Source organism: Thamnophis elegans, chromosome 14 (genome assembly GCF_009769535.1).
Source record: "Thamnophis elegans isolate rThaEle1 chromosome 14, rThaEle1.pri, whole genome shotgun sequence".
NCBI lineage: Eukaryota > Metazoa > Chordata > Lepidosauria > Squamata > Colubridae > Thamnophis > Thamnophis elegans.
This window is the reverse complement of record NC_045554.1, coordinates 9,885,274-9,908,668: the sequence shown is the minus strand read 5'-3', so window position 1 is coordinate 9,908,668 and position 23,395 is coordinate 9,885,274. Positions and strand designations below refer to the sequence as shown.

Here is a 23,395-nt window from a genome sequence, read left to right as displayed (position 1 = left end):
CCTTAGACTTATATACTGCTTCACAGTGCTTTACAGCCCTCTCTAAGTGGTTTACAGAGTCAGCCTATTAGCCCCCAACAATCTGGCTTCTCATTTTACCCACCTCAGAAGGATGGAAAGCTGAGTCAATCAGTCAGGATTGAACTCCAGACTGCGGGCAGAGTCAGCCTGCAATACCAGATTCTAACCACTGTGCCACCAGGGCTCCTAATGCAATGTCCAATCAGCTACAGCAATAGCAATAACACTCAGACTTATATACCGCTTTCACGGTGCCTTGCAGCTCTTTCTAACTGGTTTACAGAGTCAGCATATTGTCCCCCCAACAATCTGAGTCCTCGTTTTACTGACCTCAGAAGGATGGAAGGCTGAGTCAATCTTCAGGCAGCTGGCAGTCAGCAGAAGTAGCCTGCAATATCACATTCTAACCACTGCGCCACCGCAGCTCAATTTTAGCTGGAGGTTTGTAAGTTCTGTCTCTGCTATACAGAAAAAGACAGAACCCTATTTTTTAATATAAAATAAAAGAAGGAGAAAAAAAAGCCATTTTCCAGATCAGAAAATGTTGGACTTGAGTACAATTCTAAATTAGTGGGGAATTAAGTACTGTCGTTTCTTTTTCTTCCCTTTCCTTGGAAGATGATCCAAACCTATGTGGAGCACATTGAGAGGTCCAAAATGCAGCAGGTCGCTGGAAATAGCCAAAACGAGAGTGGTCTATCTGGGAGAAGGTAAGGGTGTGCCCCCTGGGCTCTGCCCCTGTGGAAGTAAAGAGTTTCAAGGGCAAAAAGACTGGTCTGATCTTGCGTAGATGTTTCTCTTCACGTAACCGAAATGAGCATCTTGGGACGAGAGATGAGCCAGGCTGCATCTCTGAGCCTCGGCCATTTGGGAAGAGGGTGAATTACGATGGTGGGATCTGCATGGGGAGAGTGAAGGAAAAATGCTTAAAGTGCCTCTAGTTGTGTTACACAGCTTGTTTCACTGTCCCCCCTCCCCTTGGCATGGTCCTTTAAAAGCTGGTTTAGACCTTCATCTACAGAGGTTCAGTACTTCCTTGTCCAGATGTTGTGAACAGGGGTGGGTTCCCGCCAGCATTACTACTGGTAATGCGCAAAAAAAACGTTTGCACACAACAAAAGGAAAAATACATTTTTCCAATGACAGTTGTTCTGCGCATGTGCAAAACAGAAAATCAAGATGGCGGCCTCGAGCATAGAACCGGTTAGGGCGTGTGTCCGGCCAAGTCACTACCTACTCGGCCAAACCAGTCCAAACCGGTAGGAACCCACCTCTGGTTGCGAAGCATGATTTCAAACCAAAGAGTAGCGAACCATAATGCATTTCGTATCACAGCAGAGTTTTTAAAAAATGATTTGAAAAGATGAATATAAATTTTAAGGTGGTTTTATTCCCCCCTATTTTTTCCCCAATTTACTCTTTCCTTCTTAGGAAGTCTGGTTTCCTTGAGATTAGAAACAAACACTTTAAAATAGAGTCCAAAGGCCAAACTGCTGGAAATTATATTTGTGTCTCCCTGTTCTAGTTTAAGGGCTATAAACTGAAGCTATGAAGGCTTTGAAAATAATTTGGAGTGCGAGATTAAATAAATCCCCTTGAAGTAAATGCATCTCTTAAAGCAGATGTGCTTTTTTTAGGCTTGCAAATTTCTTTTGAAAAGACTGGGCTCCTTCTCTGGAGAGCTACACTTGTACATGTAGTCCTTGATTTATGACCACAACTGAGCCCAAAATTTCTGTTGCTAAGCAGGACTGTGGTCAAGTGAATTTTGCCCCATTTTACAGCCTTTCTTGCCACGGTTGTTACATGAATGACTGCAATTGTTAAGTTAGTAACATGGTGGTTAAGTGAATCTGGCTTCCCCATTGACCCCGGAACACTGCAACTGTCATAAATATGAGACAATTGCCAAGAATTTTGATCACATGACCATGGTAAGGGTGAAGAATGGTCATAATTCACTTTTTCAGGGCTGTTGTAACTTCGAACGGTCACTAAATGAATTGTTGCAGGTCGAGGAATACCTTTTACCAGGTCAAAAGCTTTTTCTGACTCCGTCTTAACAGCTTACAGTTTGCGGTGGGGAATGGAGCCCAATAAGGATGATTATCTGCAGCCTCTTGCTTTCAGATGCCTTCTGCCCTAGGCAGGCACCGACCCACCATGAAATGGGGTTATAAATTACAAAGATGGGGATAGAACAGAGACTGAGATCATGGAGACAGCAAGAGCATTAATTTCTTCTACGTTGGACCAAGTTGTCCATCTTCAGAGTGAATAGACTTGCTATTCACTTACTATAGAGAAAAGAACGTTGTTTAATTAAATCCCTACAGGGTGTGGGGATTGGTGTTCTGTGTAAATCTTCTCTGAGCCACCACCCAATGTCAGGAGTCTTTTTCCTTCATCCCAGTCAATGCACGTTCTTTTGTACTTGGCTTGCAACTGGCTGTACTTGTATCCCACCGTTCTCCTTGCTTATCTCACCTCTGCATGTGGTTTGCACTGCGATTGTGCTCGGTTTTTTTTTTTAAAAAAAAGTGGGGACATCCTATGTTCTTTAGAATGGGGGCGTGCATATGAGCACAGAACGTGTTCCATAATTCTTGAGGTTATTGAGGTGAAGGACATTTTCCCATGAGATTTAACTGAACATGCATTCCTTGTGGCTTGCTTCCATTGGAGTTTCTCGCTATGAGTTTGAGAAGCTTGCCTTCTTTTTTGCAACTCAAAAATAATACGGCAACAACTGATTTGGGCAAGCAGCTCTTCTACAGGGTGAGCACAGGGATGGAGGATCCCTTAAGACCAGTGTGGGATTAAAAAAAAATACTACCAGTTCTGTAGGCGTGGCATGGCTTGGTGGGGTGCAAGGGCAAGGATACTGTAAAATCCCCATTTTCTCCCCATTCCAGGGCAAAGATGCTGTAAAATCCCCATTTCCTCCCTCTACAGGGGAAGGTTACTGCAAAATCCCCATTTCCTTGCCATCCCACTAACTTGCTTTCCAGCTCCGTTCTGCTTTGCAGGGCAGCAGAAGACCCAGTTGATCAGCTGGGACTTTGGAGGCAGAGAATAGATGGGGGCGGGGCCAGCCAGAGGTGGTATTTGCCGGTTCTCCAAACTACTCAAAATTTCCGCTACCTGTTCGCTAGAACCGGTCAGAACTGGCTGAATACCACCTCTGCTTAAGACAGTGTTTCCCCATCTTGGCCACTTGAAGACGTGCGGACTTCAACTCCCAGAATTCCCCAGCCAGCTCGCAGAATTCTGTAGAGTCCACACATCTTCAAGTGGTTGGGAAACCCTATGTCAACTCTCTGTGTTAACATTCCATGCAGAGTGTCGGCTTGGATCTCAGATTACAGTAGCTGGGTTGAGATGAATGAAGCTATTGGATAATGTGATTTATGACATAGATTGAAGGGAGGACAGTAACACTGGCAAAGTTCAGAAGCAGATAAAGAAAGCAAAAAAGATGGCTGCCCTAATGAAGCTGTTAATAAATCACTGCTTTTTGTATTACAATGTCGGGTTGCTTATTATGAAGCAGGCATCGTTAGGGTACTTTACACCCTACCTTGGGAAAATATTATTGGTGTGTAATGAGATATAAGAACATATATTTGTATGGTCTGATCATAAAGTTTGAATTAATTCATAGATCTTGTGGATGAGAAGTACTCAGCTTCTCAGATTTCAATAACTGTTTATTTTATTGAGTAAGGGGGAAGCTAGGTATAGGATGAATTGGATAGAGATGAAGAGTAGTCCAAGCATTTTGCTCATGGTCTAGGAGAAATGTATCCTAACTCCAAGAAGATGGTGATAGTTACTACTAGGACAAATACGTGTGGAATGCTGATCACTAAAATGTGAAATAGTATGAAGCCAGATTTGAGAGTCATCTACCCCTCTTTGCTGTTGTTCTTTTAAATCCTGCTATTTTTAAAGTTTTGAATTTTTCCCTGAAATGTTGGCAATTTGTAAGCCGTTTTGGGAATTCACTGATGAAATGTATACCTCCAGTCCTCCACAACCAATAAACAATTCTTGAGTTTTTAGATGAAGGCAATCAAAAGCCAATTTATAAACTTACTTACTACATTCTTCCCAGTTGTCACCATTAGGAGGAAATCAGCAGTTCTTATTAGAACATACAGTATATCTGCACGTGTGTTCCTGGTACAGTTTTAGTAGAAAATTGTCAATAAGTCAGTTGAAATATTACATGGAAAAACCATAATTAGAACTCCAGGAGTAGTTATTTCCACATAAAAAGGGACTGATTTATTTTGGGATGTTTAATCCTTTTTCTCTCTGCTTTCACGATCAAAGATTTGGCTCCATAGGATTAAAAAAAAGAAAAAGGAATTACACAGGGAGAAATACATATTTATATCCTGAGATTATGAAATGAGTTAAGCATTAAGGGTTATGTCCAGAGTCTTCCATTCAAGTAGTCTCTGTCCTTCAATGTAACATTATAAGATCTAGTCACATGTAATTATTATCTGTTTCAATACTATTAACCCCCCCCCATTTTTATTTGATCCACTCCCAAGAGGAAGCTAGAACTAAAAAGCTATGACGTGTTCTTGGTTTCTGATCCCTAGCTTGTTTCAAAGAATTCTACTCCAAAACAAGAATTCTAGAAAATTTTGGCTTACTATATTTTGCAAAGAGGGGGCAGTGGCTAAGACGCTGAACTGGTCGATCAGAAGGTTGGCAGTTCAGCGGTTCAAATCCCTAGTGTGTAATGGAGTGAGCGCCTGTTAACTTGCCCCACTTCTACCAACCTAGCAATTCTAAAGCATGTAAAAATGCAAATAGAAAAATAGGAACCACCTTTGGTGGGAAGGTAACAGCATTCCATGCCCCTCCGGAGTTGAGTCATGCCAGCCACATGACCACGGAGACGTCTTTGGACAGCGCTGGCTCTTTGGCTTTGAAAATTGAGATGAGCACCGCCCCCTAGAGTCGGGCACGTCTAGCACATATGTGCGAGGGGAAACTTTATCTTTTGCAAATGTTATACAATTGCCATCTTCTGCCATGAATGCAGAGACCATTGTTGGAATGATAAAACCGTGGAATCAGTGTTGAAACAACTACTTCCAATCTTTGCAAAAATGTCTCACGATGATGATATGCAATGAAGAAACATCACTTGATGTTGAGATAGGAGACCAGCAACGCAGTGTAACTGTACATACGATAGTACCATCCTTGCTTCACAATGTGCTTTTTGAGGCTCTGGGCCAGCATGTCAATCTCTGTTCAAATGAGCATGTTGTCTGCACATGTCAATGCATGCTTGCACGAGTCTCACACTCTAATGGTTGTTCTCTTGTCTTGCTTCTTGTGCCATTACCTCTCTTGTGTTGGCTGTTCTGTGTTTGTCACTTCAGTCACCACCCATCATGGAGAAAAAGGTAATTTGGCGGACTTTTTCTAAGCTGGGGAAGGGGTTGAGTTTTTTTTTCTTATCATCATCATCGTCATGTTCACCATCGTCATGTAACTTCTGATCACCAATCAGTTTGCTGTTCTGTACTGCTGCTAATGCAGTGGACACGGTGGCTCAGTGGCTAAGACGCTGAGCTTGTTGATCAGAAAGGTCGGCAGTTCGGTGGTTCGAATCCCTAGCACTGGGTAACGGAGTGAGCTCCCGTTACTTGTCCCAGCTTCTGCCAACCTAGCAGTTTGAAAGCACGTAAAAATGCAAGTTCAAAAATAGGAACCACCTTTGGTGGGAAGGTAACAGCGTTCGGTGCGCCTTTGGTGTTTAGTCATGCCAGCCACATGACTATGGAGATGTCTTCGGACAGCGCTGGCTCTTCGGCTTTGAAATGGAGATAAGCACTGCCCCCTAGAGTCGGGAAAGACTAGCACATACAGTATGTGCAAGGGGAACCTTTACCTTTACAATAAAATATAGGGAAAAGATAATTCGTTTTTCCCCCTAAGAAAGTTCTAAGAGCCCATCTTAGCCTCCTGCTAGGGTAGAAGTCCATGTCCTTGAGAGGTAAATTTTTGGAAAAGAGAGCAGTTTGGAGATTTTATTAACCACCACCCAGGAGGCAAATTACATTTGTTCCTGTTTATCCCCTTAATATGACTTCTTCTCCACAGTGGAATTTAAGGGAGTCTCATCAGCCTTTTCCCTCGTTGCTTCCTCCAGAACCTTCAGTTTTACATTGAAGTTTTGAGCTGCTTCTCCCATGGATTAAAACCCCATTTGGAATCTGAAGCCGAGTCACGCAGGGAGAAGTTTGATTCTCATACAATCACCTCTTATCTTATCTTTAGGATAAGAAAGGAGAAATGTTTATAAACTGGTTGAAACTGGAGTTCATTATCATATCGAAATATCTTTGTCAGAGCTGGAAGCTATCTTTTCTCTCTCAGAAAAATGAAAACATGGGTGAGATAGATCTAGAAAGAAGCTCTTTTTGTGGGGAGGAAATCACTCCCTCCACACACGGAGCTGCTTGAGCAAAACCTCCTCCCAATTTTTTATTTGTGCGGCTTAGCTAGCAGAAGAGATTAGACAAAATTGATGTTCGACATTTAGCATTTCACTCTACTTTGGCGGTGTATGAACCACATTCTCATGTTGGAGCATAATACGATTTTGTGGGGAGTTCCATGTTGTTTGGACACGTCAGTTGTGTTTTACTAAACTAGGAACTGGAGAATTCGTATTTTTGCCCTTCTACTTTCAACTTTGAAAAGGACAACAACTGGAAAATGAAACACACCCCCATTGGGAAAAAACAAAGGAAAAAGAAAGGATAGTAACTCAATCTTGGATAGATTTGTACTATCTGACTTTCATTCCTATCAGTCAATCTCTCCTAACATAGGGAAGGATTAAGTTACATATTAAGTGTCTTATAACAACCCCTTGTTCTTTTGATCGTGTTTTTATCTTATTTCTATTCCAAAGTGTCTGAGTCATGGCCATGATCTTCTCAGTCCTCTTTTATTTTCAGAGCAATTCAACTGTCTTAGATAGAATGTTATTTCAGTAACTGAACTCAAGATAATTTCAAGGCTGTGAAGGCTCTTCTGGACTTTTACTTTAGAGTTTCCCAAATTGTTATCCAGTGCTTTTAGTCAATTTGCCACAGCCAATCTGCACTTAAGATTGAACAGAGAAAGAATATAATGTTCTGTGCTTCTTGTCATTGTTTAATTAATAAAATTTTGGGCTATTTGTCATACATTCTTTTGATCTTAACAAGATCTATCATTCAGTAGCAGAGCCCATGCTTTGTATATCTATCTCCTAACAATTTCCAAGACAATCCGAAAAAGGATCTTATTTAAAATACTGGCAAAATCCACATACCATTTAGAGCAAGACAAGCAACTTTAGGTCCTAAGTGGTTTGGGTGTGCAAGATTTGAAACCCATTTTTCAAGAAGCCAATCGCTGGCAAGGTCAATCTGTGCCCCTCTTCACAGCTACCTGGTGAAGAGAGAGTGGCAGAAGGAAAAAAAATGGTTGATGTAGTAAATATATTTTCATCTAATTTTGGTGGAATCTGAACCCAGCCTCCACCAGTTTGTTTTCGTCTTGTCCACCAGCCACAGTGGCGCAGTGGCTAGAGTGCAGTATTGCAGGCTACTTCTGCTGACTGCCAGCTGCCTGCAATTTGGCAGTTTGAATCTCAGCAGGCTCAAGGTTGACTCAGCCTTCCATCCTTCTGAGGTGGGTAAAATGAAGAGCCAGATTGTTGGGAGCAAGAGGCTGACTCTGTAAACCGCTTAGAGAGGACTTTGAAGCACTGTGAAGCGCTATATAAGTGTAAGTGCTATTGCTAGCAGACAGGGGTAACACGAGGCAGCCCTCAACACACCTTGAGGAACATGTCTGGAAGCGAAACATGATTAAACCTAGTTAATATTTTGATGGGAGATAATAATTCTAGGGATGCGGTGGCTCAGTGGCTAAGATGCTGAGCTTGTCGATCAGAAAGGTCGGCAATTCGGCAGTTCGAATCCCTAGCGCCGCATAATGGAGTGAGCTCCCATTACTTGCCCCAGCTTCTGCTAACCTAGCAGTTCGAAAGCACGTAAAAAATGCAAGTAGAAAAATAGGAACCACCTTTGGTGGGAAAGTAACAGCATTCCGTGCGCCTTCGGTGTTGAGTCATGCCGGCCACATGACCACGGAGATGTCTTGGGACAGTGCTGGCTCTTCAGCTTTGAAACAGAGATGAGCACCATCCCCTAGAGTCAGGAACGACTAGCACAGATGTGAGGGGAACCTTTACCTTTATCTTAATAATTCTAGTATGACACCTATTAGCGTGTGGTAGAAACCAGAATTATTTAACATTTAAACGTGAATGTAAATGCTTAGCCAAATGTCGCTAATCATGGAGAGTTAAATGGAAAATCTAGTGGCAAACTACTTGTGTTGTTGTCAAAAACAAAACCCACATGGACACATTCATCAGAAGAAATTGCACTTGAATTGGAAACTTGACTTTATTTGACTAAAAAGAACTAGTAGACCAACTTTCTGTATGCCTTCCAGAGTTGCTTTTTGATAGATGGTTGATTTATAATATACTTGGAATAAGGAATATTCTGAACTTAGTGGTCAGGAATGTGGATAGGGAAGAACACTGTGAAGTGTATTTGTTCCCCAAGCGGTGGTGCTTAAGATTTCAGCACCTAGATCAGCTCTGGAGCTGCATGTGGCTCTTTCATCCCTCTGCTGCGGCTCCCTGTCGCTGAAAATATGTGTCACAACCGCTAATGTGTGCCACCCACCAACATGCGTTTATTGAGCTTTTCGACCCCCGGTAGGTTCTGTGGCTCCTGGTGTTTTCTTTTCTGTGGGAAATGGATCCAAATGGCTCTTTGAGTGTTTAAGGTTGCCGAGCCTGACCTAGATCATTTCCCCAATTAATGTGGATGTTGTTCTTTAAATGGAAAATGGCTGTCATTGTGAGACAGTTAAATCATTTATTTGATGCCTCTTAAGCTGGAAGAGAGGTGGACGTCAACTGACTTTCAGTGTTGAGCTTGAGAAACACAGCACTGAGGAATTATATGGAAGCTTCTTTGACATGCCATCTCTTTAGCGCCTGTTGTTACAAGCTTGAATAACACGGATGATTCATTTCAGCCCAAATTCATGTAAGAGACAGGTTTATGTACAATGGATCCTAAAGAGCATTTGAATGCTAATTCTGGGGACCTTGGTGCTTTCTTAGTTTGGTTGTTTTCTTGCAGACGTTTCATTACCCAATTAGGTAACATCATCAGTGCTAGAAGGAAATGGGACGTGGTGACACATACAGGAGGAGGAGGAAGAAGACAAGGAGGAACAGGAGGAAGACTGTGGGGTCCTTGGTGCTCTCTTAGCTTGGTTGTTTTCTTGCAGACGTTTCATTACCCAACTAGGTAACATCATCAGCGCTAAGAGGGGGTTGGTTTACCACTGATCATGTAACCTAATTGGGTAATGAAACATCTGCAAGAAAACAACAACCAGACAGAGCAAGGACCCCACAGTTCAACCTGAAGCTACAAATATTCTCTTCTATGGAGCAGAGTCTCTTGCTTCACCAGAGTGTTTGACTAGAAGACCTCCCAGGTCCCTTCCAACTCTGTTATTCTGAATGCTATGGTATTTATTATGGCAAGCTTTTTTTTAATTGTGCTTTTGGTGCATTCCAGCCTGCCGTGTTTTCACTGACCCTTTCTCCCTCTTTTCTCTTGCTCTCTCATTCTAGCATGAAGAGGCGTCCAAATTCTCTGAACATCCCCTCACAGATGATATGGTACGTGGGCAGGTGGGGGCCAAGATTGCCCCCGCAGTGGACCACTGGCACCTGAGTGACCTCAGTCAGCTGCAGTCCAACTCCGTCTACAAGGTTTTTTTACAACTATCATGGAAATGAGAAGCTTCCCTGCCTACTTGTCTGATTCTGTTTTCCATCAGGGGAGAAGGACCCTTTGTGTCTGTAACCCTTTGCAGCCTAAACCATTTCCCCCCGCCCCACACTCCCAGCCCATTTGCTTGTTTAACATTTTCTGCCTTTCCAGGAATAGGCAACTGATGGCTCTTTGCATCTTCCCACATGCCTCCCTTTGATTATCCGGATTGGGTCCGTTGGGGAGGTTGAGCTTAGCTATGTTAGAAGGGACCTCAGAATATGTTATGACCTGATGCCTGTAAGCCTTTTCATGCTCATTTGCTACACTTCTTATTTGGAGCATTGTCAGAGGTGAAGGTACTGCTCCCTAAAGGGCAGGGAAGAAAGATTGGGGCCAAAATGTTCATATAGTTGGAATGGGCCCGAAAATAATCAAATTCAAGCTCTAACAAACCTGGGGGAAGTAGAATTCTAATGAAATGAAGGGGCCCCTCCCTCCAGGAACAGTCCTTTCCCTGATGAGAAAGCTTAATATTTGTATGTGGCCCACCAGTGGCCAGCAGAGCTGGCGGCAGAGTCAGACAGTGAGGAAGTTGGGGAGGAAACTGGGCCAGTAGAGATGACTTGGACCAAGGGCTCTGCATTGGAGGCAGAGACAGTGCTGAGGCCGTCTAGCAGTGATCAGGTGCCTTCGGAGCTAGACAGCAGTGAGGCAGAGGAACAGCTGGAGCCTTTTCCCAGTGTGCTATGCACAGAGCTGCCAGAAGAAAAGAACAGCTCAGAAATCAGGGTAGACTAGTGAGTAAAGTCATAGGTGGACGGTGATGGCCCCTCCCATGGGAAATAAAAGAGGAGCAAAAGGGGAGGGGGCTTTTGCGGAAAACAATTCGTTCATTCGGTCTTTAGGATTCATTTCAGGAGTGTTGAAGCTCTTTCCATGATCTCAGAGACTCTGTGGCCCAGTCTTTCCTTGCCCAGCACCTCATTCGGGGGAATATTTACATGGCAGCTTTCCAGATAGATCAGATCTGTGGTCATAAATATTCCTTGGAAATATTTTGTTTGCCAGGCCTTGCCGAATGTGAAGGAGAGGAATTCACATTCCTTAATAAAGGGGTTTGGTGTGGGACCAGGACTCGGCCTCGTGCTTTTTTGGGGAAGCCTAGGTCAGGACAATATTTTATCTCATGTTGAATCATTTTCTCTTTTTGTGGTTTCAGTCTGATAATTTTCCTCTGGACCCGCAACGTTTGTGCCTCATCATCTGGGTCATTGTTTCAAGGATGGGACTTTTAGAATTTAAACCATCCCTATTATTCTTCTTCCGTTTCGAAAGAATGTGGTTTATTACCCTTAGTCCTGGAAACAGCATAGGATAGTAGGCTGGTTATGGCTTTATCCCTTGTCTGATTGACAGACTGCAGTGAGACTTAGTTTCTCCGACTTTGCTTGTAGTCAAGCAAACCTTTATGCCAACAGCTAATCACCCCAGTGGGCCCAGAACTCTGAAGAAAATTAGGTTCTTTCTCTGCGCAGGAAACACACTATTGTTTAGTTAAATGATCTTCTCATGTTTAATCATGGATGGATTGTTTTGAATCTCACCCGCGTATGATGTAGCGACTTCAAAACAAGACCTGCCCAAAGATGTAAATGGCTGCAAAGGGTTAAGCAGCCATCTTTTCATGGTCTTCATTGTCATTGATATGAATGTGACCCCTTAAAAATTAGCAGTATCTTTGTTAGCTCAAGCTATTTTGCTTCCATTAGACGTCTCCCTCAAACCGGGTGTTGAACTGGTTGCCGCTGAAACACTAGCAATAGCAGTTAGCAGTTAGACTTATATACCGCTTTATGGGGCTTTCAGCCCTCTCTAAGCGGTTACAGAGTCAGCATATTGCCCCCAACAACAATCTGGGTCCTCAACACTAAAATGGGAAGGGCTTGAGCTTGAGGGAGAGGAGACTCCATTTTGCTGTCTCTCTTTCATCCAAAATTGTATACGGGCCATGAAGAAAGAGGCTCTCTTTGCACAGCCTCTTTCCATTGTCCCATTGGAAGAAAGGTGGTAGGTGGTATCTCCATTTGCATGCATTCAACAGGGGAAGGCCTGGGTTAGCCATGAACTTCCTGCTCAGGAGGTGATATTGTTGGACTCAAAATTCTATGTGTCTCAGCTGTTCGAGTTTCTTGATTGCTATTAGTGAAGCGCCTTCCCTCTGGAATGAGCGGCCCCCCGGAGCTTCGTATAATCCCCGACCTCCAGTCCTTCTGACGGCCCTAAAAAGTTGGCTTTTCCAAGCAAGCCAGCCTGGCCTGACAAAACAAAACTAAATTATTGATCATTGTTATTTTAATTGAATTTTTTAAAAAATGTTATTGTTAATCCTAATTGGGTTTGTTGGGATATACTATTTAATTTTTTAACTTTTGTAATATGTGCTTTTAATGTTGTACGCCGCCCTGAGTCCTTGGGAGAAAGGCGGCATATAAATCCAATGTACCAAACCAAACCAAACCAACCTGCTGCCCACCGAATGTTAGTACTTAAGATTTAGCGGCAAGAGTTAGTGGGATTGGTTCAGAACAAGTAGAAGACGATGAGTCGCTTATCTCCGGTTTAACAAGTGAGCTCTTTTGGAGTTGACTAAAAGAAGGCGGTGATTAATTAGGCACCCTAGGGTGTATGGCAGTGATGGCGAACCTTTTTGGCACTGAGTGCCCAAACTGGAACGCCTGTGCACATGCGAGCGCCCCCAGTGCTGGAAACCCAAAAAGCATACGCATGCCGGCCAGCTTGGTCTTTGGGTTTTTGGCATTCACATGCATGCCAGCTAGCTGGTCTTTGTGCATGCCAGCAGCGCTGGAATCCCAAACACCTGTGCACGCCAGAAACCAGAAGAGCATCTGCGATGGCGCATGCACCCATAAGAGGGCTCTGCATGCCACCTGTGGCACGCGTGCCATAGGTTCACCATCACGGGTGTATAGGATACGATGTGGATTTATAGCATATTAAGAAGTTTAAGTCTGAGAAGAAGTTGTAAGGATTGCAGCTACAACCACTGCAGTTACTGACTTAATTTTGGAAGGCCCCATTGCTAGTGAATGGAGATGTAGCCAGAATAAGCAGGCCCACTTCTAGCAGCCTGCTGGGCAGAAGGAAGTTGCAGGGGCGGGGGGAAAGGTTTGGGCACTTGCTCATCTGGCTTTGGCAATGCCAACATTCAGGCCCCAATTGATTCATTTCAAGACCTTGCCGTCCTGACAGCAAAGAGGTTCCTCAACCATGAAACTTTGTGTCCCACTGTTGTTCATTCGTGGTTTCCATTGCATGTTGCTTAAGAGTCTTAACGCTCATACTTCTTAATGCTCCAAGGCAGCAATAGAGCCAGGGGGGGGGGTGGGGAAAGATTGGTCTGATATCTTGCCTTTTTTCTTCTTCTCTCCCCTCTCTGCAAACCTCGTTGCACACCAGTGTCCACCTGATGAAATGTCGGAGTCCGGACAGTCCTCTGCAGCCGCCACGGCCCAGCACCACAGGAACAAAATCTAACACTCCCACGTCCTCGTGCCCTCGGCTGCTGTGACCCCCTTGAATGACAGCCTTCGAGTCGATGAACGACTACGTCACCCTCCAAAAACAACAAACGGTCTCGGGAGAAACGAACAGCCGAAATATGGAAGTTCAGTGGTCCAGGAGACACGGAATGTGAGCATAGGTACAGTGCACCTGCTTAACTTCTTAGCTTCTCATCATCTACCTGGCTAGTTTTGTGGCCCTGAAATTAATCTGAAGGGAAGTCCAGGGTGGGCTGCTACAGGTTTGCCTGGGTTCAGGAGAATCAGTAGCTAACGTTACGGCTGGTTCGGAGAACTACCAAATCCCACCCCTGGCTGGCTTTTGTTTTTCAAAAGAAGGAGAAGAGAACATTGATGTATGTTTAGTCCAAATCAGTGGTGGGATTTAAAAAATATTACTACTGTGGGTTCTGTGGGCAAGGCTTGGTGGGGTGGCACGGCTTGGTGGGGGTGCCTTGGTGGGCATGGCAGAAGAAGGATACTGTAAAATCTCCATTCCCACCCCACTCCAGGAGAAGGTTACTGCAAAATCCCATTCCCTCCTGATCAGCTGGGACCCGGGAGGCAGAGAATAGATGGGGGCAGGGCCAGCCAGAGGTGGTATTTACCAGTTCTCCGAACAACTCAAAGTTTCTGCTACCAGTTCTGCAGAACTGGTCAGAACTGGCTGAATACGACCTCTGGTCCAAATGCTTTGTTGGTTCCAGAGCATACATGGTTTCCATCAGAGGTGGTATTCAGCCAGTTCTGACTGGTTCTGCAGAACTGATAGCAGAAATTTTGAATAGTTCAGAGAACAGGGAAATAGGCTGGCCCTGCCCTGGCTGCCTCCCAGCCGATCTTCTTTTGTTGCCCTGAACAGGAGAATGGAGCTGGAAAGCAGGTTAGTTTGGGTGGGGAGGAAATGGGATTTTGCAGTAACCTTCCCCTGCCACACCCCAAAGCCACACCCACAGAACTGGTAGTAAAAAAAATTGAATCCCACTACTAGTTTCCATGCCTTTGTTACAGGAATGGGAAGCAGTGACGAAGGGTCGGATTTTCAAGATATTGACTCTACTCCAGAGTTGGACATGTGGCCAGGACCCCAGACTGGAACGCCCAGGGAACAGGTCGGAATGCTTTGGGGGCAAACTTAACCATTAAAGGCTTCAAATATTGGGAAATTGTTAAAACAGATACCCTAGTTTATAAAGCTGGTCTAATTTCTACTCACTGTCATTTAAATCAACTCCTTGTAGAGCATCAGTCCTGCTAAAGCAGTGTTTTCCAACCTTGGCAACTTAAAAGTGTGGACTTCAACTCCCAGAATTCCTCTGGCTGGGGAATCCTGGGAGTTGAAGTCCATATATCTTAAAGGTACCAAGGTTGAGTAACACTGCTGGACAGTTTCTTTTTAAAAAATTTCTGGTTTCTTTTAAAAAATAAATACTTTTATTGTATATTTTTCTTTATAATACATCACATTTCCAGTTTTGCTGCAGGAGTGTACTGGCTGCATCCAGTCCCTTTTGAATATACATAGTTTTATACACCCTGATTATAACCAATAGTCTCTTATTCATACATTTATAATTTCTTTTAAATACATAATGTTGTACATCATAGTTATAGACATTATTTTCATAATTGCGCCATAACATTCTATATATTTATCTCTCTCCTTTCCCCTCTCTACTTCTTTCTCCTCCTCTTCTCCTCGCCCCTCTTCTCTCTCCCTCTTCCCCATTTCCCTCTCCTTCCCTCTCTCCTACTCCTCTCCCCTCGTCCATTTCCTTCCCTCCTTTCCCTTCTCTACTTCCCTCTCTTCTTCTCCTCTTCCCTCAACTTTTCTCTCCTCCCCTCCTCTCTGCTCTACTTCACTTTCCTCTCTCCCTTCATCTCTCCACTTCCCTTTCCTCTCATCTTTCCTCTTTTCCTTATTATATATAAATTCCCATTTCTCTGCGAGGTACAATGTATTTTCCAGATACTGTCTCTTTACAAATTTCTGGTTTCTTTCCACATGCCCTTGCTGGTTGGGATAAGGGTTAAAAAATGTATTTGGGTGGAAAAACTGCCTTCTGTGATTAAGAGAGAAAACGAAAATATTCCTTGCTGCAACGGGTTTCTAATTTTTCTTCTTATGTGAATAGCCCAACACAAGGAATAGTGAATAAAGCTTTTGGCATCAATACTGATTCCCTGTATACCGAGCTTACTGAAGTGGGCTCAGAGGCCATTGGAGATGTGGATGAAGGAGCAGATCTACTAGGTAAAGATTATTTCAAAGGCATGGCTTTAAAATCCTTACCTCAATTACCCTCACAGCAATACTTTGAAGTAGGTTTTGGACCCAAATTATACAATGTCAGTAGATATTTAACTGTATAATTTAAATATCTAGAAAGAAAGAAAAGGGGGAACCAATCAGTGGCATTTGAATTCAAATTCTAAGATTTATCTAATGTATGCCGGAGTGCATAGTTATAAAAAAGGCAATTATTTACCAATCAGGGTTATGCATTCTGTAGAATTCTGTGGTATATATAAACGCATCCTCTTAAAACATCTGTGACTATTTTTGTTCTGCATTTTCTAATTAATTTGCTTAATTTATTCCATTAGTTTCGAGATTGGAAAGAGTTTTGTGGTGTAATTATGCCTTTGTTACTCTCAGGGTACTAAGAATCTTGCCTATGCAATTCTCCCACCTTTGAGGGAGTTACTCTTCCTAACCATAGAGTTTCCTATGCCTTTATAAAAGATGCCATTGCTTTCTTTAAAAAGCTGAATTCTCCAATTGGAATCATGTTTTGTTCTCACTTTTTCTCCACTTGCAAGAAACAAGCAACCTATCCAGTTATGCACGTTAGAGATTTGTAGCAAAGATTTCAAAAAGCATTTAGTAAAGCAAATAAGATATAGAGCGGATAGCACATCCATGAGTTTAAAACAAAGCAAATAATTTGTACAGTCACAGGTTCACTTAGCAGCCACTTCATTTAAACAATCAAGTTTCTGGGTTCCAGTTGTGGTCGCTAAGTGAAGATAGCTGTAATAAGTTGAGTGCACCCAGCCATTATGGTTTATGAGCAATGTTTTATGGATTAATCCCAGCCAGTTGCATTTAAGAAACCATGATAATAAACCATTTGTTTATTAAACAAACTTTAGCTTTCTGGTTGTTGTTGTCTTTACATCTTTATTTGACTTATACAGCCATCTATATAATGATCCTAATCTTCTCACAACCATCTGTAAAGCAAAGATTTGCCAGACCAAAGCGCCTCCTAGCTCAATTCCCTCAACCTAGCCCAATTCTTGTGGGGAAGAGCCAGGTCTTCACAGCACCTCACTCAAAGCTTGTTTGCTCAATTCCTATTTCATTCCTGCCAGTTTTAATTGTTGGGCTCACTTGGCATCTTATAGGATAGTTAGAAGGATGTTTGAGGGCCAAAGGGCCTATATATTGAATGTATATAGTTGTGTTAAACCCTGCTAAACTAAAACTAACCTTTAGATGACCCTAAATGTTAACTATAGCAACGCGGTGGCTCGGTGGTTAAGATGCTGAGCTTGTCAATCAGAAAGGTCGGCAGTTCAGCGGTTCAAGTCCCTAGCGCCGCATAACGGACTGAGCTCCCGTTCCTTGTCCTAGCTTCTGCCAATCTAGCAGTTCGAAAGCATGTAAAAGTGCAAGTAGAAAAATAGGCACCACCTTCAGTGGGAAGGTAACAGTGTTCTGTGCGCTTTTCTGGGCTTAACCCAACTATATGCATTCAATACATAACAGAAACCACGAACAAAACAGAGAACTACCAACAAATGATACTCTCCATTTGCATGTCATGCTAAGCTACCGTTGCAATCCGTAGCAAGCCATGGTTACAGACGGAAATAAACCATAACTTATTCCATCCTCCTTCCCTCGTCCACACACCATAGAGAGGTAGAAACAAATAAAATACATCAGATGTGACAGCTGAATCCAAACCACTCAAGAACACACACAAATATCCCCATCGTGGGACAAGACAAATATCCTTTGTAGACATCTAAGGTATGCTTGAGGTTTCGGTGGAGATGCTGGCGGGACACTCCTAAGCGTTTCAGTGAGGTTTTGGTTACAAAAGCTCATGTTTTTCTTTGGTGTCCCGGAAGCAGAACAATGCAAAGAAAGCAAGAGAAAACTCTTCCCGAATGAAAACCAGATGCTACTGTGAGAAAAAGCAAGGTTGAATGAGGGGATTGCAAGCCCCTCACCCCCATTTCATCAGAAACATCGACCCTTCCCCTCTCATGCCCCTCATGCTTTTCCTCATGTAAATTCACGCTGTTTATGGTCACGGCGGACCTTGTCTTTATAATTTCATGCCTTTTGATGCGGAAACGGCAGAATCGTCGTCTTGGGGAAGGGAGGAGGGAGTTATTAAAAAAAAAAATTCAAGAATTATTTTTTTTTATTGTTGTTGGTTTTAGGACATTGATTGACTTTTTTTCCCTCCCCCCCCTCCACTCCACTCCTTCCTCTCTCTGTGCTTCGTGGGACATGGCCCATAGGGGAATTTTCAGGTGTGTATTTCTCCTCTCCTTAGATTCCTGGTTTGTTTTCCTCCTTTTCCTTTTAAAAAATTTTTTTTCTAGAATTTTAAAACAAATTCAGAGAATATTCACATGTAACAAATCCTGTCAAAAGTTCCTTCTGTTAACTTGGTTCTACCTTTCCCTGCTTTTATTAGTTTGGACAGTGGATGTTGGGAACCTGCCAGCTAGGCTGGAAGGAGGAGTCAAGCAAGGACCTAGCTTGGAATCATTGTGCAGCCACATACAGCATAAGCTTGACCTCCCCCAAGAGCCATTAAGCCTTATCTGGTCATTTCCAGGGAAAGGCAAGCAGTATGAGGAGATTCTTGTAACATATGTGGCAAACAATTAAGGTACTGACTGGGTATTTATGAGAGGCTGTGGCTGCTTGCTCCTGAGGTGTGGCGCGGTGGCCTAGAGGTGGCGTTCTCGCCTCACAACCAGGAAGCTGTGAGTTCAATCCTATATAGAGGCAGGTATTTCTCTCTCTGGGCGCACTGACAATATATCTGCTGAACAAAACTCCGCATTGGCATCAGGAAGGGTATCCGGCCAGTAAACAGTCCGCTAGCTCCATTCAGCTTCCCAGACTCCACCCCGCAAGGGATTATGGGGTTGTTAAAAGAAATTAAAAGATGGCTGCTTGCTCCTGACAGTTAGAGTTCACTTTTTGTGTTTTGCTTCCATTTCCTTCCTGCAGTCTCCATCCCCTCTGTCCACATGATCCCATCTCCTTTGGGATATCCTGATATATGGGATGAAGACTGTATTTTCTTTATTAATTAAGACATGTCAGGAACCAAAGCCTGAAATTAAATATCCATCCATTCTTAGGTGATTAAAAAAATAAACCCATTTGGAAGAATGATGCTTAAATCACCCGTTTCTAAAATATAGCCTTGTGTTGTGATTGGACTTCATCCCCCAATCAGGTCAGTCTGCAGTCAAGCATAATTGAGAATTATAATCCTGCAATATTTAGGGGTTGCCAGAATGAAATTACTGTCTTAATTAGTATTAACTGGATGGATCTGGCGCTACTTCTGATAAACTAATAAGTGGGGGAGAAACAACTAGTGGACAATGAGTTGGTTTGTGATGTTCTCCTTTTTTCCCCATTGTTAATAATAAACCTGGGACTTTTAGAGGAGAATACAAGATATTGTTTTCTTGGATCGCATATCATCAAGAACTACTTCACTTGAACAGTTATACTTTCCCCTTCTTTGCTAGAGTTCTTTTGAGGTCTACTGGCTTTAAAAGAGGGTTTCCTTGGATGGAAGCTTAACTCTTGGTGACCCCATGGATTCAGCACAGTAATTTGTCACTTCTTTCTAGGCTATTTCCCCCCCCCCCAAATTCCCAGTCTTATCTGCAACACTTTTAGTTGTTCGTTCCCACTGATTAAGCTTCGAGGACAGAAGGACATAGATTTGGTAGTTGCTCGATCTAACTCCAGCAGCTTTTGATAAAAGTTGACTTACATTATTATAAAGAAAAGCTTGTTTTAAGGATATTTTCTTTCTTACACCATTCTGTTCTCCTATTGTTAATATCCCCTGCGATTAAGCCATCCTTATCTAGCATATCTTAAAAGCAATTTGTGACAAAATTCGGCAAACCAGTTTTTCAGCTTTTTAAGACCCAGTGGCTTACAGAATTCCCAAAAATATCATTATCAAGTTAAGTACTGTATTTAGCCGCTGGAAAACCAGAAAGCTTGTTTACATTAATCCAGTGCAGTTGTTAAGGTCCTTGTTTCATTCATTTCTTATTCTAAAGATAGCAGTAGAAGCAGCACCAAGAAACCCAATGTTTTCATTATATCTCTGAAATTGGGAGTTTTTTTTGTCAGGATAGGCTACCTGCAGCTCTCGAGTTATTTAGCCTCAGCCAAGACCAGGTTATGTGGTTCTCCAAAATGACCTGTGGGAGGTCACTGATGGGTATTCTCATGTCCAATCTGCCAGAGACTGAGGTTAAAATTGAGGCCACTCATCTCTACTTCCTCTTCCTGGCTCTCCAGTTTAATCTCAGTCTCGGCCCGAGAGTATTGTTTTTGGGGCAAAACTCATAAGGAGAAGATAAGGAAACAGAGAAAAATAAAGTGAATTTCCCAGAAATCCAAATAGATAGATGAGATGATAGTGGTAGAGAGAGAGAGAGAGAAAAAGGGACATGGCAGAGAGAGAAAGAAGCTGTGCTTTCACTTACTATTTTTCTAGCTTCTGGAAACATAGTCCCTGAAACATCACCCCCCCCCCCAAATGCAACCTTTAATAGAAAAAGGTTTACCACCCCCAGTTTGCTCTCTTTGTTGCTACCAGTTTCACATCCCTCTGCTTCTCCAAAGAAAGTAAAAATACTAGCATCTACTCTCTCCAGAGAGAGTAAAAATGCTAGGACTTTCCTCACATCCTCCTCCTCCTCCAAGAGAAGACGAGCTCTTCCTTACACTTTGGGTGTTTCTATGTTTTTAAAAAAGGGATGCGGTGGCTCAGTGGCTAAGATGCTGATCTTGTCGATCAGAAGGTTGGGTTTTGGCAGTTTGAATCCCTAGTGCCGTGTAACGGAGTGAGCTCCTGTTACTTGTCGCAGCTTCTGCCAACCTAGCAATTCTAAAGCATGTAAAAATGCAAGTAGAAAAATAGGAACCACCTTTGGTGGGAAGGTAACAGCGTTCGGTGTGCCTTTGGCATTTAGTCATGCTGGCCACATGACCACGGAGATGGTCTTCGGGCAACGCTGGCTCTTCGGTTTTGAAACGGAGATGAGCACCACCCCCTAGAGTCAGGAACAACTAGCACATATGTGCGAGGGGAAACTTTACCTTTATGTTTTAATGCTACAGAAGTCGGCCTGCATCCCCAGGGTTGAACCCGAGATATTTTATGCCCTTTAATCCTATTTCATTTGCCTTTGAGAATGATTGAATAAGTAATGAAGATCTTCAATTTGGTTGCAGCCGATGAAAAGGCACAGTTTGATTTCGATGGTTCATTCCCCCAAACTTTTTGTTGGTTTGTTTGTTACTTGTGTATCTTGCCTAGGACGGGCACAGAAATCTTGTTCAATAGGAGAAAAGGTTCTTGCTGTTATAACATTAAAAACAGGGTCCTAGAGCAACAGCATTCTTCATCTGCTATGTTCCAGTTCAGAGAGGCGGACTTAAGGATACCATGGGATGGATCCCCAAATTCCTTATTCCCTGAATGCAATGAGCTCTTCCCAAAACCTCCCTCTCATTCTTTCAAAAAGAAGAATATTTGGATCTAACCCACAAACACAGGGTATCTGATTTTGATTCGGGTTTCTTTAGAATCCTTTAGATAACACTTTAGAAGAGAATATTTGTAGCTCAAGGTTGTAGCTCAAGGTTGAACTAAGGAGTCCTCAGTGCCCTCCGAGATTGGTTTTTTTCTTGCAGATGTTTCATTACCCAATGTGAAGGATGGTGCCCATGAAGGGAAAACTGTTGTGACCCACCAGCGACCAGCAGAGCTGGCAGCAGATTCGGACAGTGAGGAGGTTGGGGAGGAACCTGGGCCAGTCCTGGAGTCTGGGGAAGGCTCCGATGAGGGCTCTGTGTCGAAGGCAGAGAGGGGGTCAGAGCCGTATGCCAGTTATCAGTTGCCTTCAGAGTCAGACAGCAGTGGGGCAGAAGAACAGCTGGAGCCTGTTCCCAGTGTGTGCATGAGCAGAGTTGCCAGGCGAAGGGAACAGCTAAAGAACAGGGGTCGACTTGAGAGCAAGGCCACAAGTGGATGATGAATGGCCCCTCCCAGAGGAAATAAAAGAGGAGAGAAAGAGGAGTGGAGTTTGCAGGACACAATTAGTTCACTTAATTGGTTTGTGACTCTCCGAGACTCCTTGCCAAGTTTTGCAGATATCGGCCTGGCAGCTCTCCAAGCCAGATAAGGGTCTGTGACTTTAAATCCTCCCTCGGAAGACTTTGCTGGATGTGAATGAGCAGAATTCACAGTAATGAATACAAGGGGTTTTTTCCTCGGGACAAGGAGTTTGCTTCATGCTCTTGGGAAGGCTAGATCAGAACAAAAACTGGGTTGATGGACTACAGCAAAACAGCAATTTTCCAGGAAAGGGGGAGCCCAGTCCAGAGAGGGGATGAGACAAGAGGCAGCACAGCCTGGAGCTGGATAGGAGACAGGAAGAGAATTAGAATAGCCATTCAAAGTGAAGATGTTATCTAGTTGGATAATGAAACATCTGCAAGAAAACAACCAAGTTCAGAGAGCACCAAGGACTCCACACAGACAACCCTTTATTTACCAAAGGAGGAAAAGGTTTTGGGGATAGACGTTCTTTTGAAATCGGAAGAAAAGGGTGCTCTTTCAAGCTTTTGATCCAGAAGTTATATTCTTCTGGAACTTCTCTAAGGCTGTATTTTGTACTATCGCATCTGGACAAGCCGAAAGGTGGTTGTTACTCAGGTGGCGAGAACAATGATGTCCTCAGGAGTTGTCACTTGATTGGTTTTCACTCAAGAAGCAGGTCCTTCTGCTAGCTGGATCAGACCGGTGAAGAATTGCCTTGCTGTCATGTAAATGATTTTTTTCCCCATACACATACGTGCTAAGATGGTTATCACCATTTGCTGACTTGTATTTAATGGCTGCTTTTTCTCTCTCTCCCTGCCCTCCCCTTCCCTTTCCCCCCCTTTTTTTTCTCTCCTGTATCTCTTCCCCTCTGGATCCTTTGCTCCCTCTTCTCTCATATGCAATGACTTTCATAGTACGGGATGATTTCTTTGGTAAGGCGAAAGCCAGTTTTAAAACCTATGGGTGTTCCCCTTTTCTTTCACTTGGCATCTCTTCATCCTTTTTTTTTTGTCTTCTTTCTGGGATCCATTGGGACTTGGTTTATGTTTTTTTGTATTGATTCCTGTGATGGTAATGAAGGTGCTTTTTTCCTTGAGAAGCAGATCTTCTTCAGTTGCCATCATCTAGGAGGTATTATTGTCCTTCCCTCTTCTCTTGGGACTTAGGGGATTACCCACTTTGATGTTTCAAGCAGCTTCCAAGAGGGAGCCACTAAATGGGTCCTTCCCCCTTCCATTTCTTTCTTTTGGGAACTCTCCTCCTGGAGCAAGCTGATGGGAAGATCAGTCTTAAGCAGCCCACTTCCTTTGCAATTCGTTGGGCAGTTTTTTCTGACTCGTGCACCAAACTTGTCTTTTCAAAATCACACATTTCAGAAAAATAATGTGGGTGGGGAAAAAAGAGGCTTTCCCCAAATTGCTAATTTTGTGTACGTTAGAGATGTTCTATCATAGCTTCTTTCCACCGCCAGTTTGAAACTGCATCA

General features: G+C 43.2%; 1 protein-coding gene across 1 annotated transcript in view; it reads left to right on the top strand.

Moving 5' to 3' along the window:
• MAPK8IP3 (mitogen-activated protein kinase 8 interacting protein 3) overlaps positions 1–23,395 on the top strand; it is a 67,946-nt gene that overhangs the window by 10,853 nt on the left and 33,698 nt on the right. Inside the window, 11 exon segments of the mRNA XM_032230860.1 lie at positions 640–731; positions 9,779–9,804; positions 9,807–9,919; positions 13,401–13,451; positions 13,453–13,612; positions 13,615–13,644; positions 14,516–14,586; positions 14,588–14,616; positions 15,640–15,758; positions 18,047–18,058; positions 22,824–22,841. Coding sequence (XP_032086751.1) covers positions 640–731; positions 9,779–9,804; positions 9,807–9,919; positions 13,401–13,451; positions 13,453–13,612; positions 13,615–13,644; positions 14,516–14,586; positions 14,588–14,616; positions 15,640–15,758; positions 18,047–18,058; positions 22,824–22,841 — 721 coding nt within the window.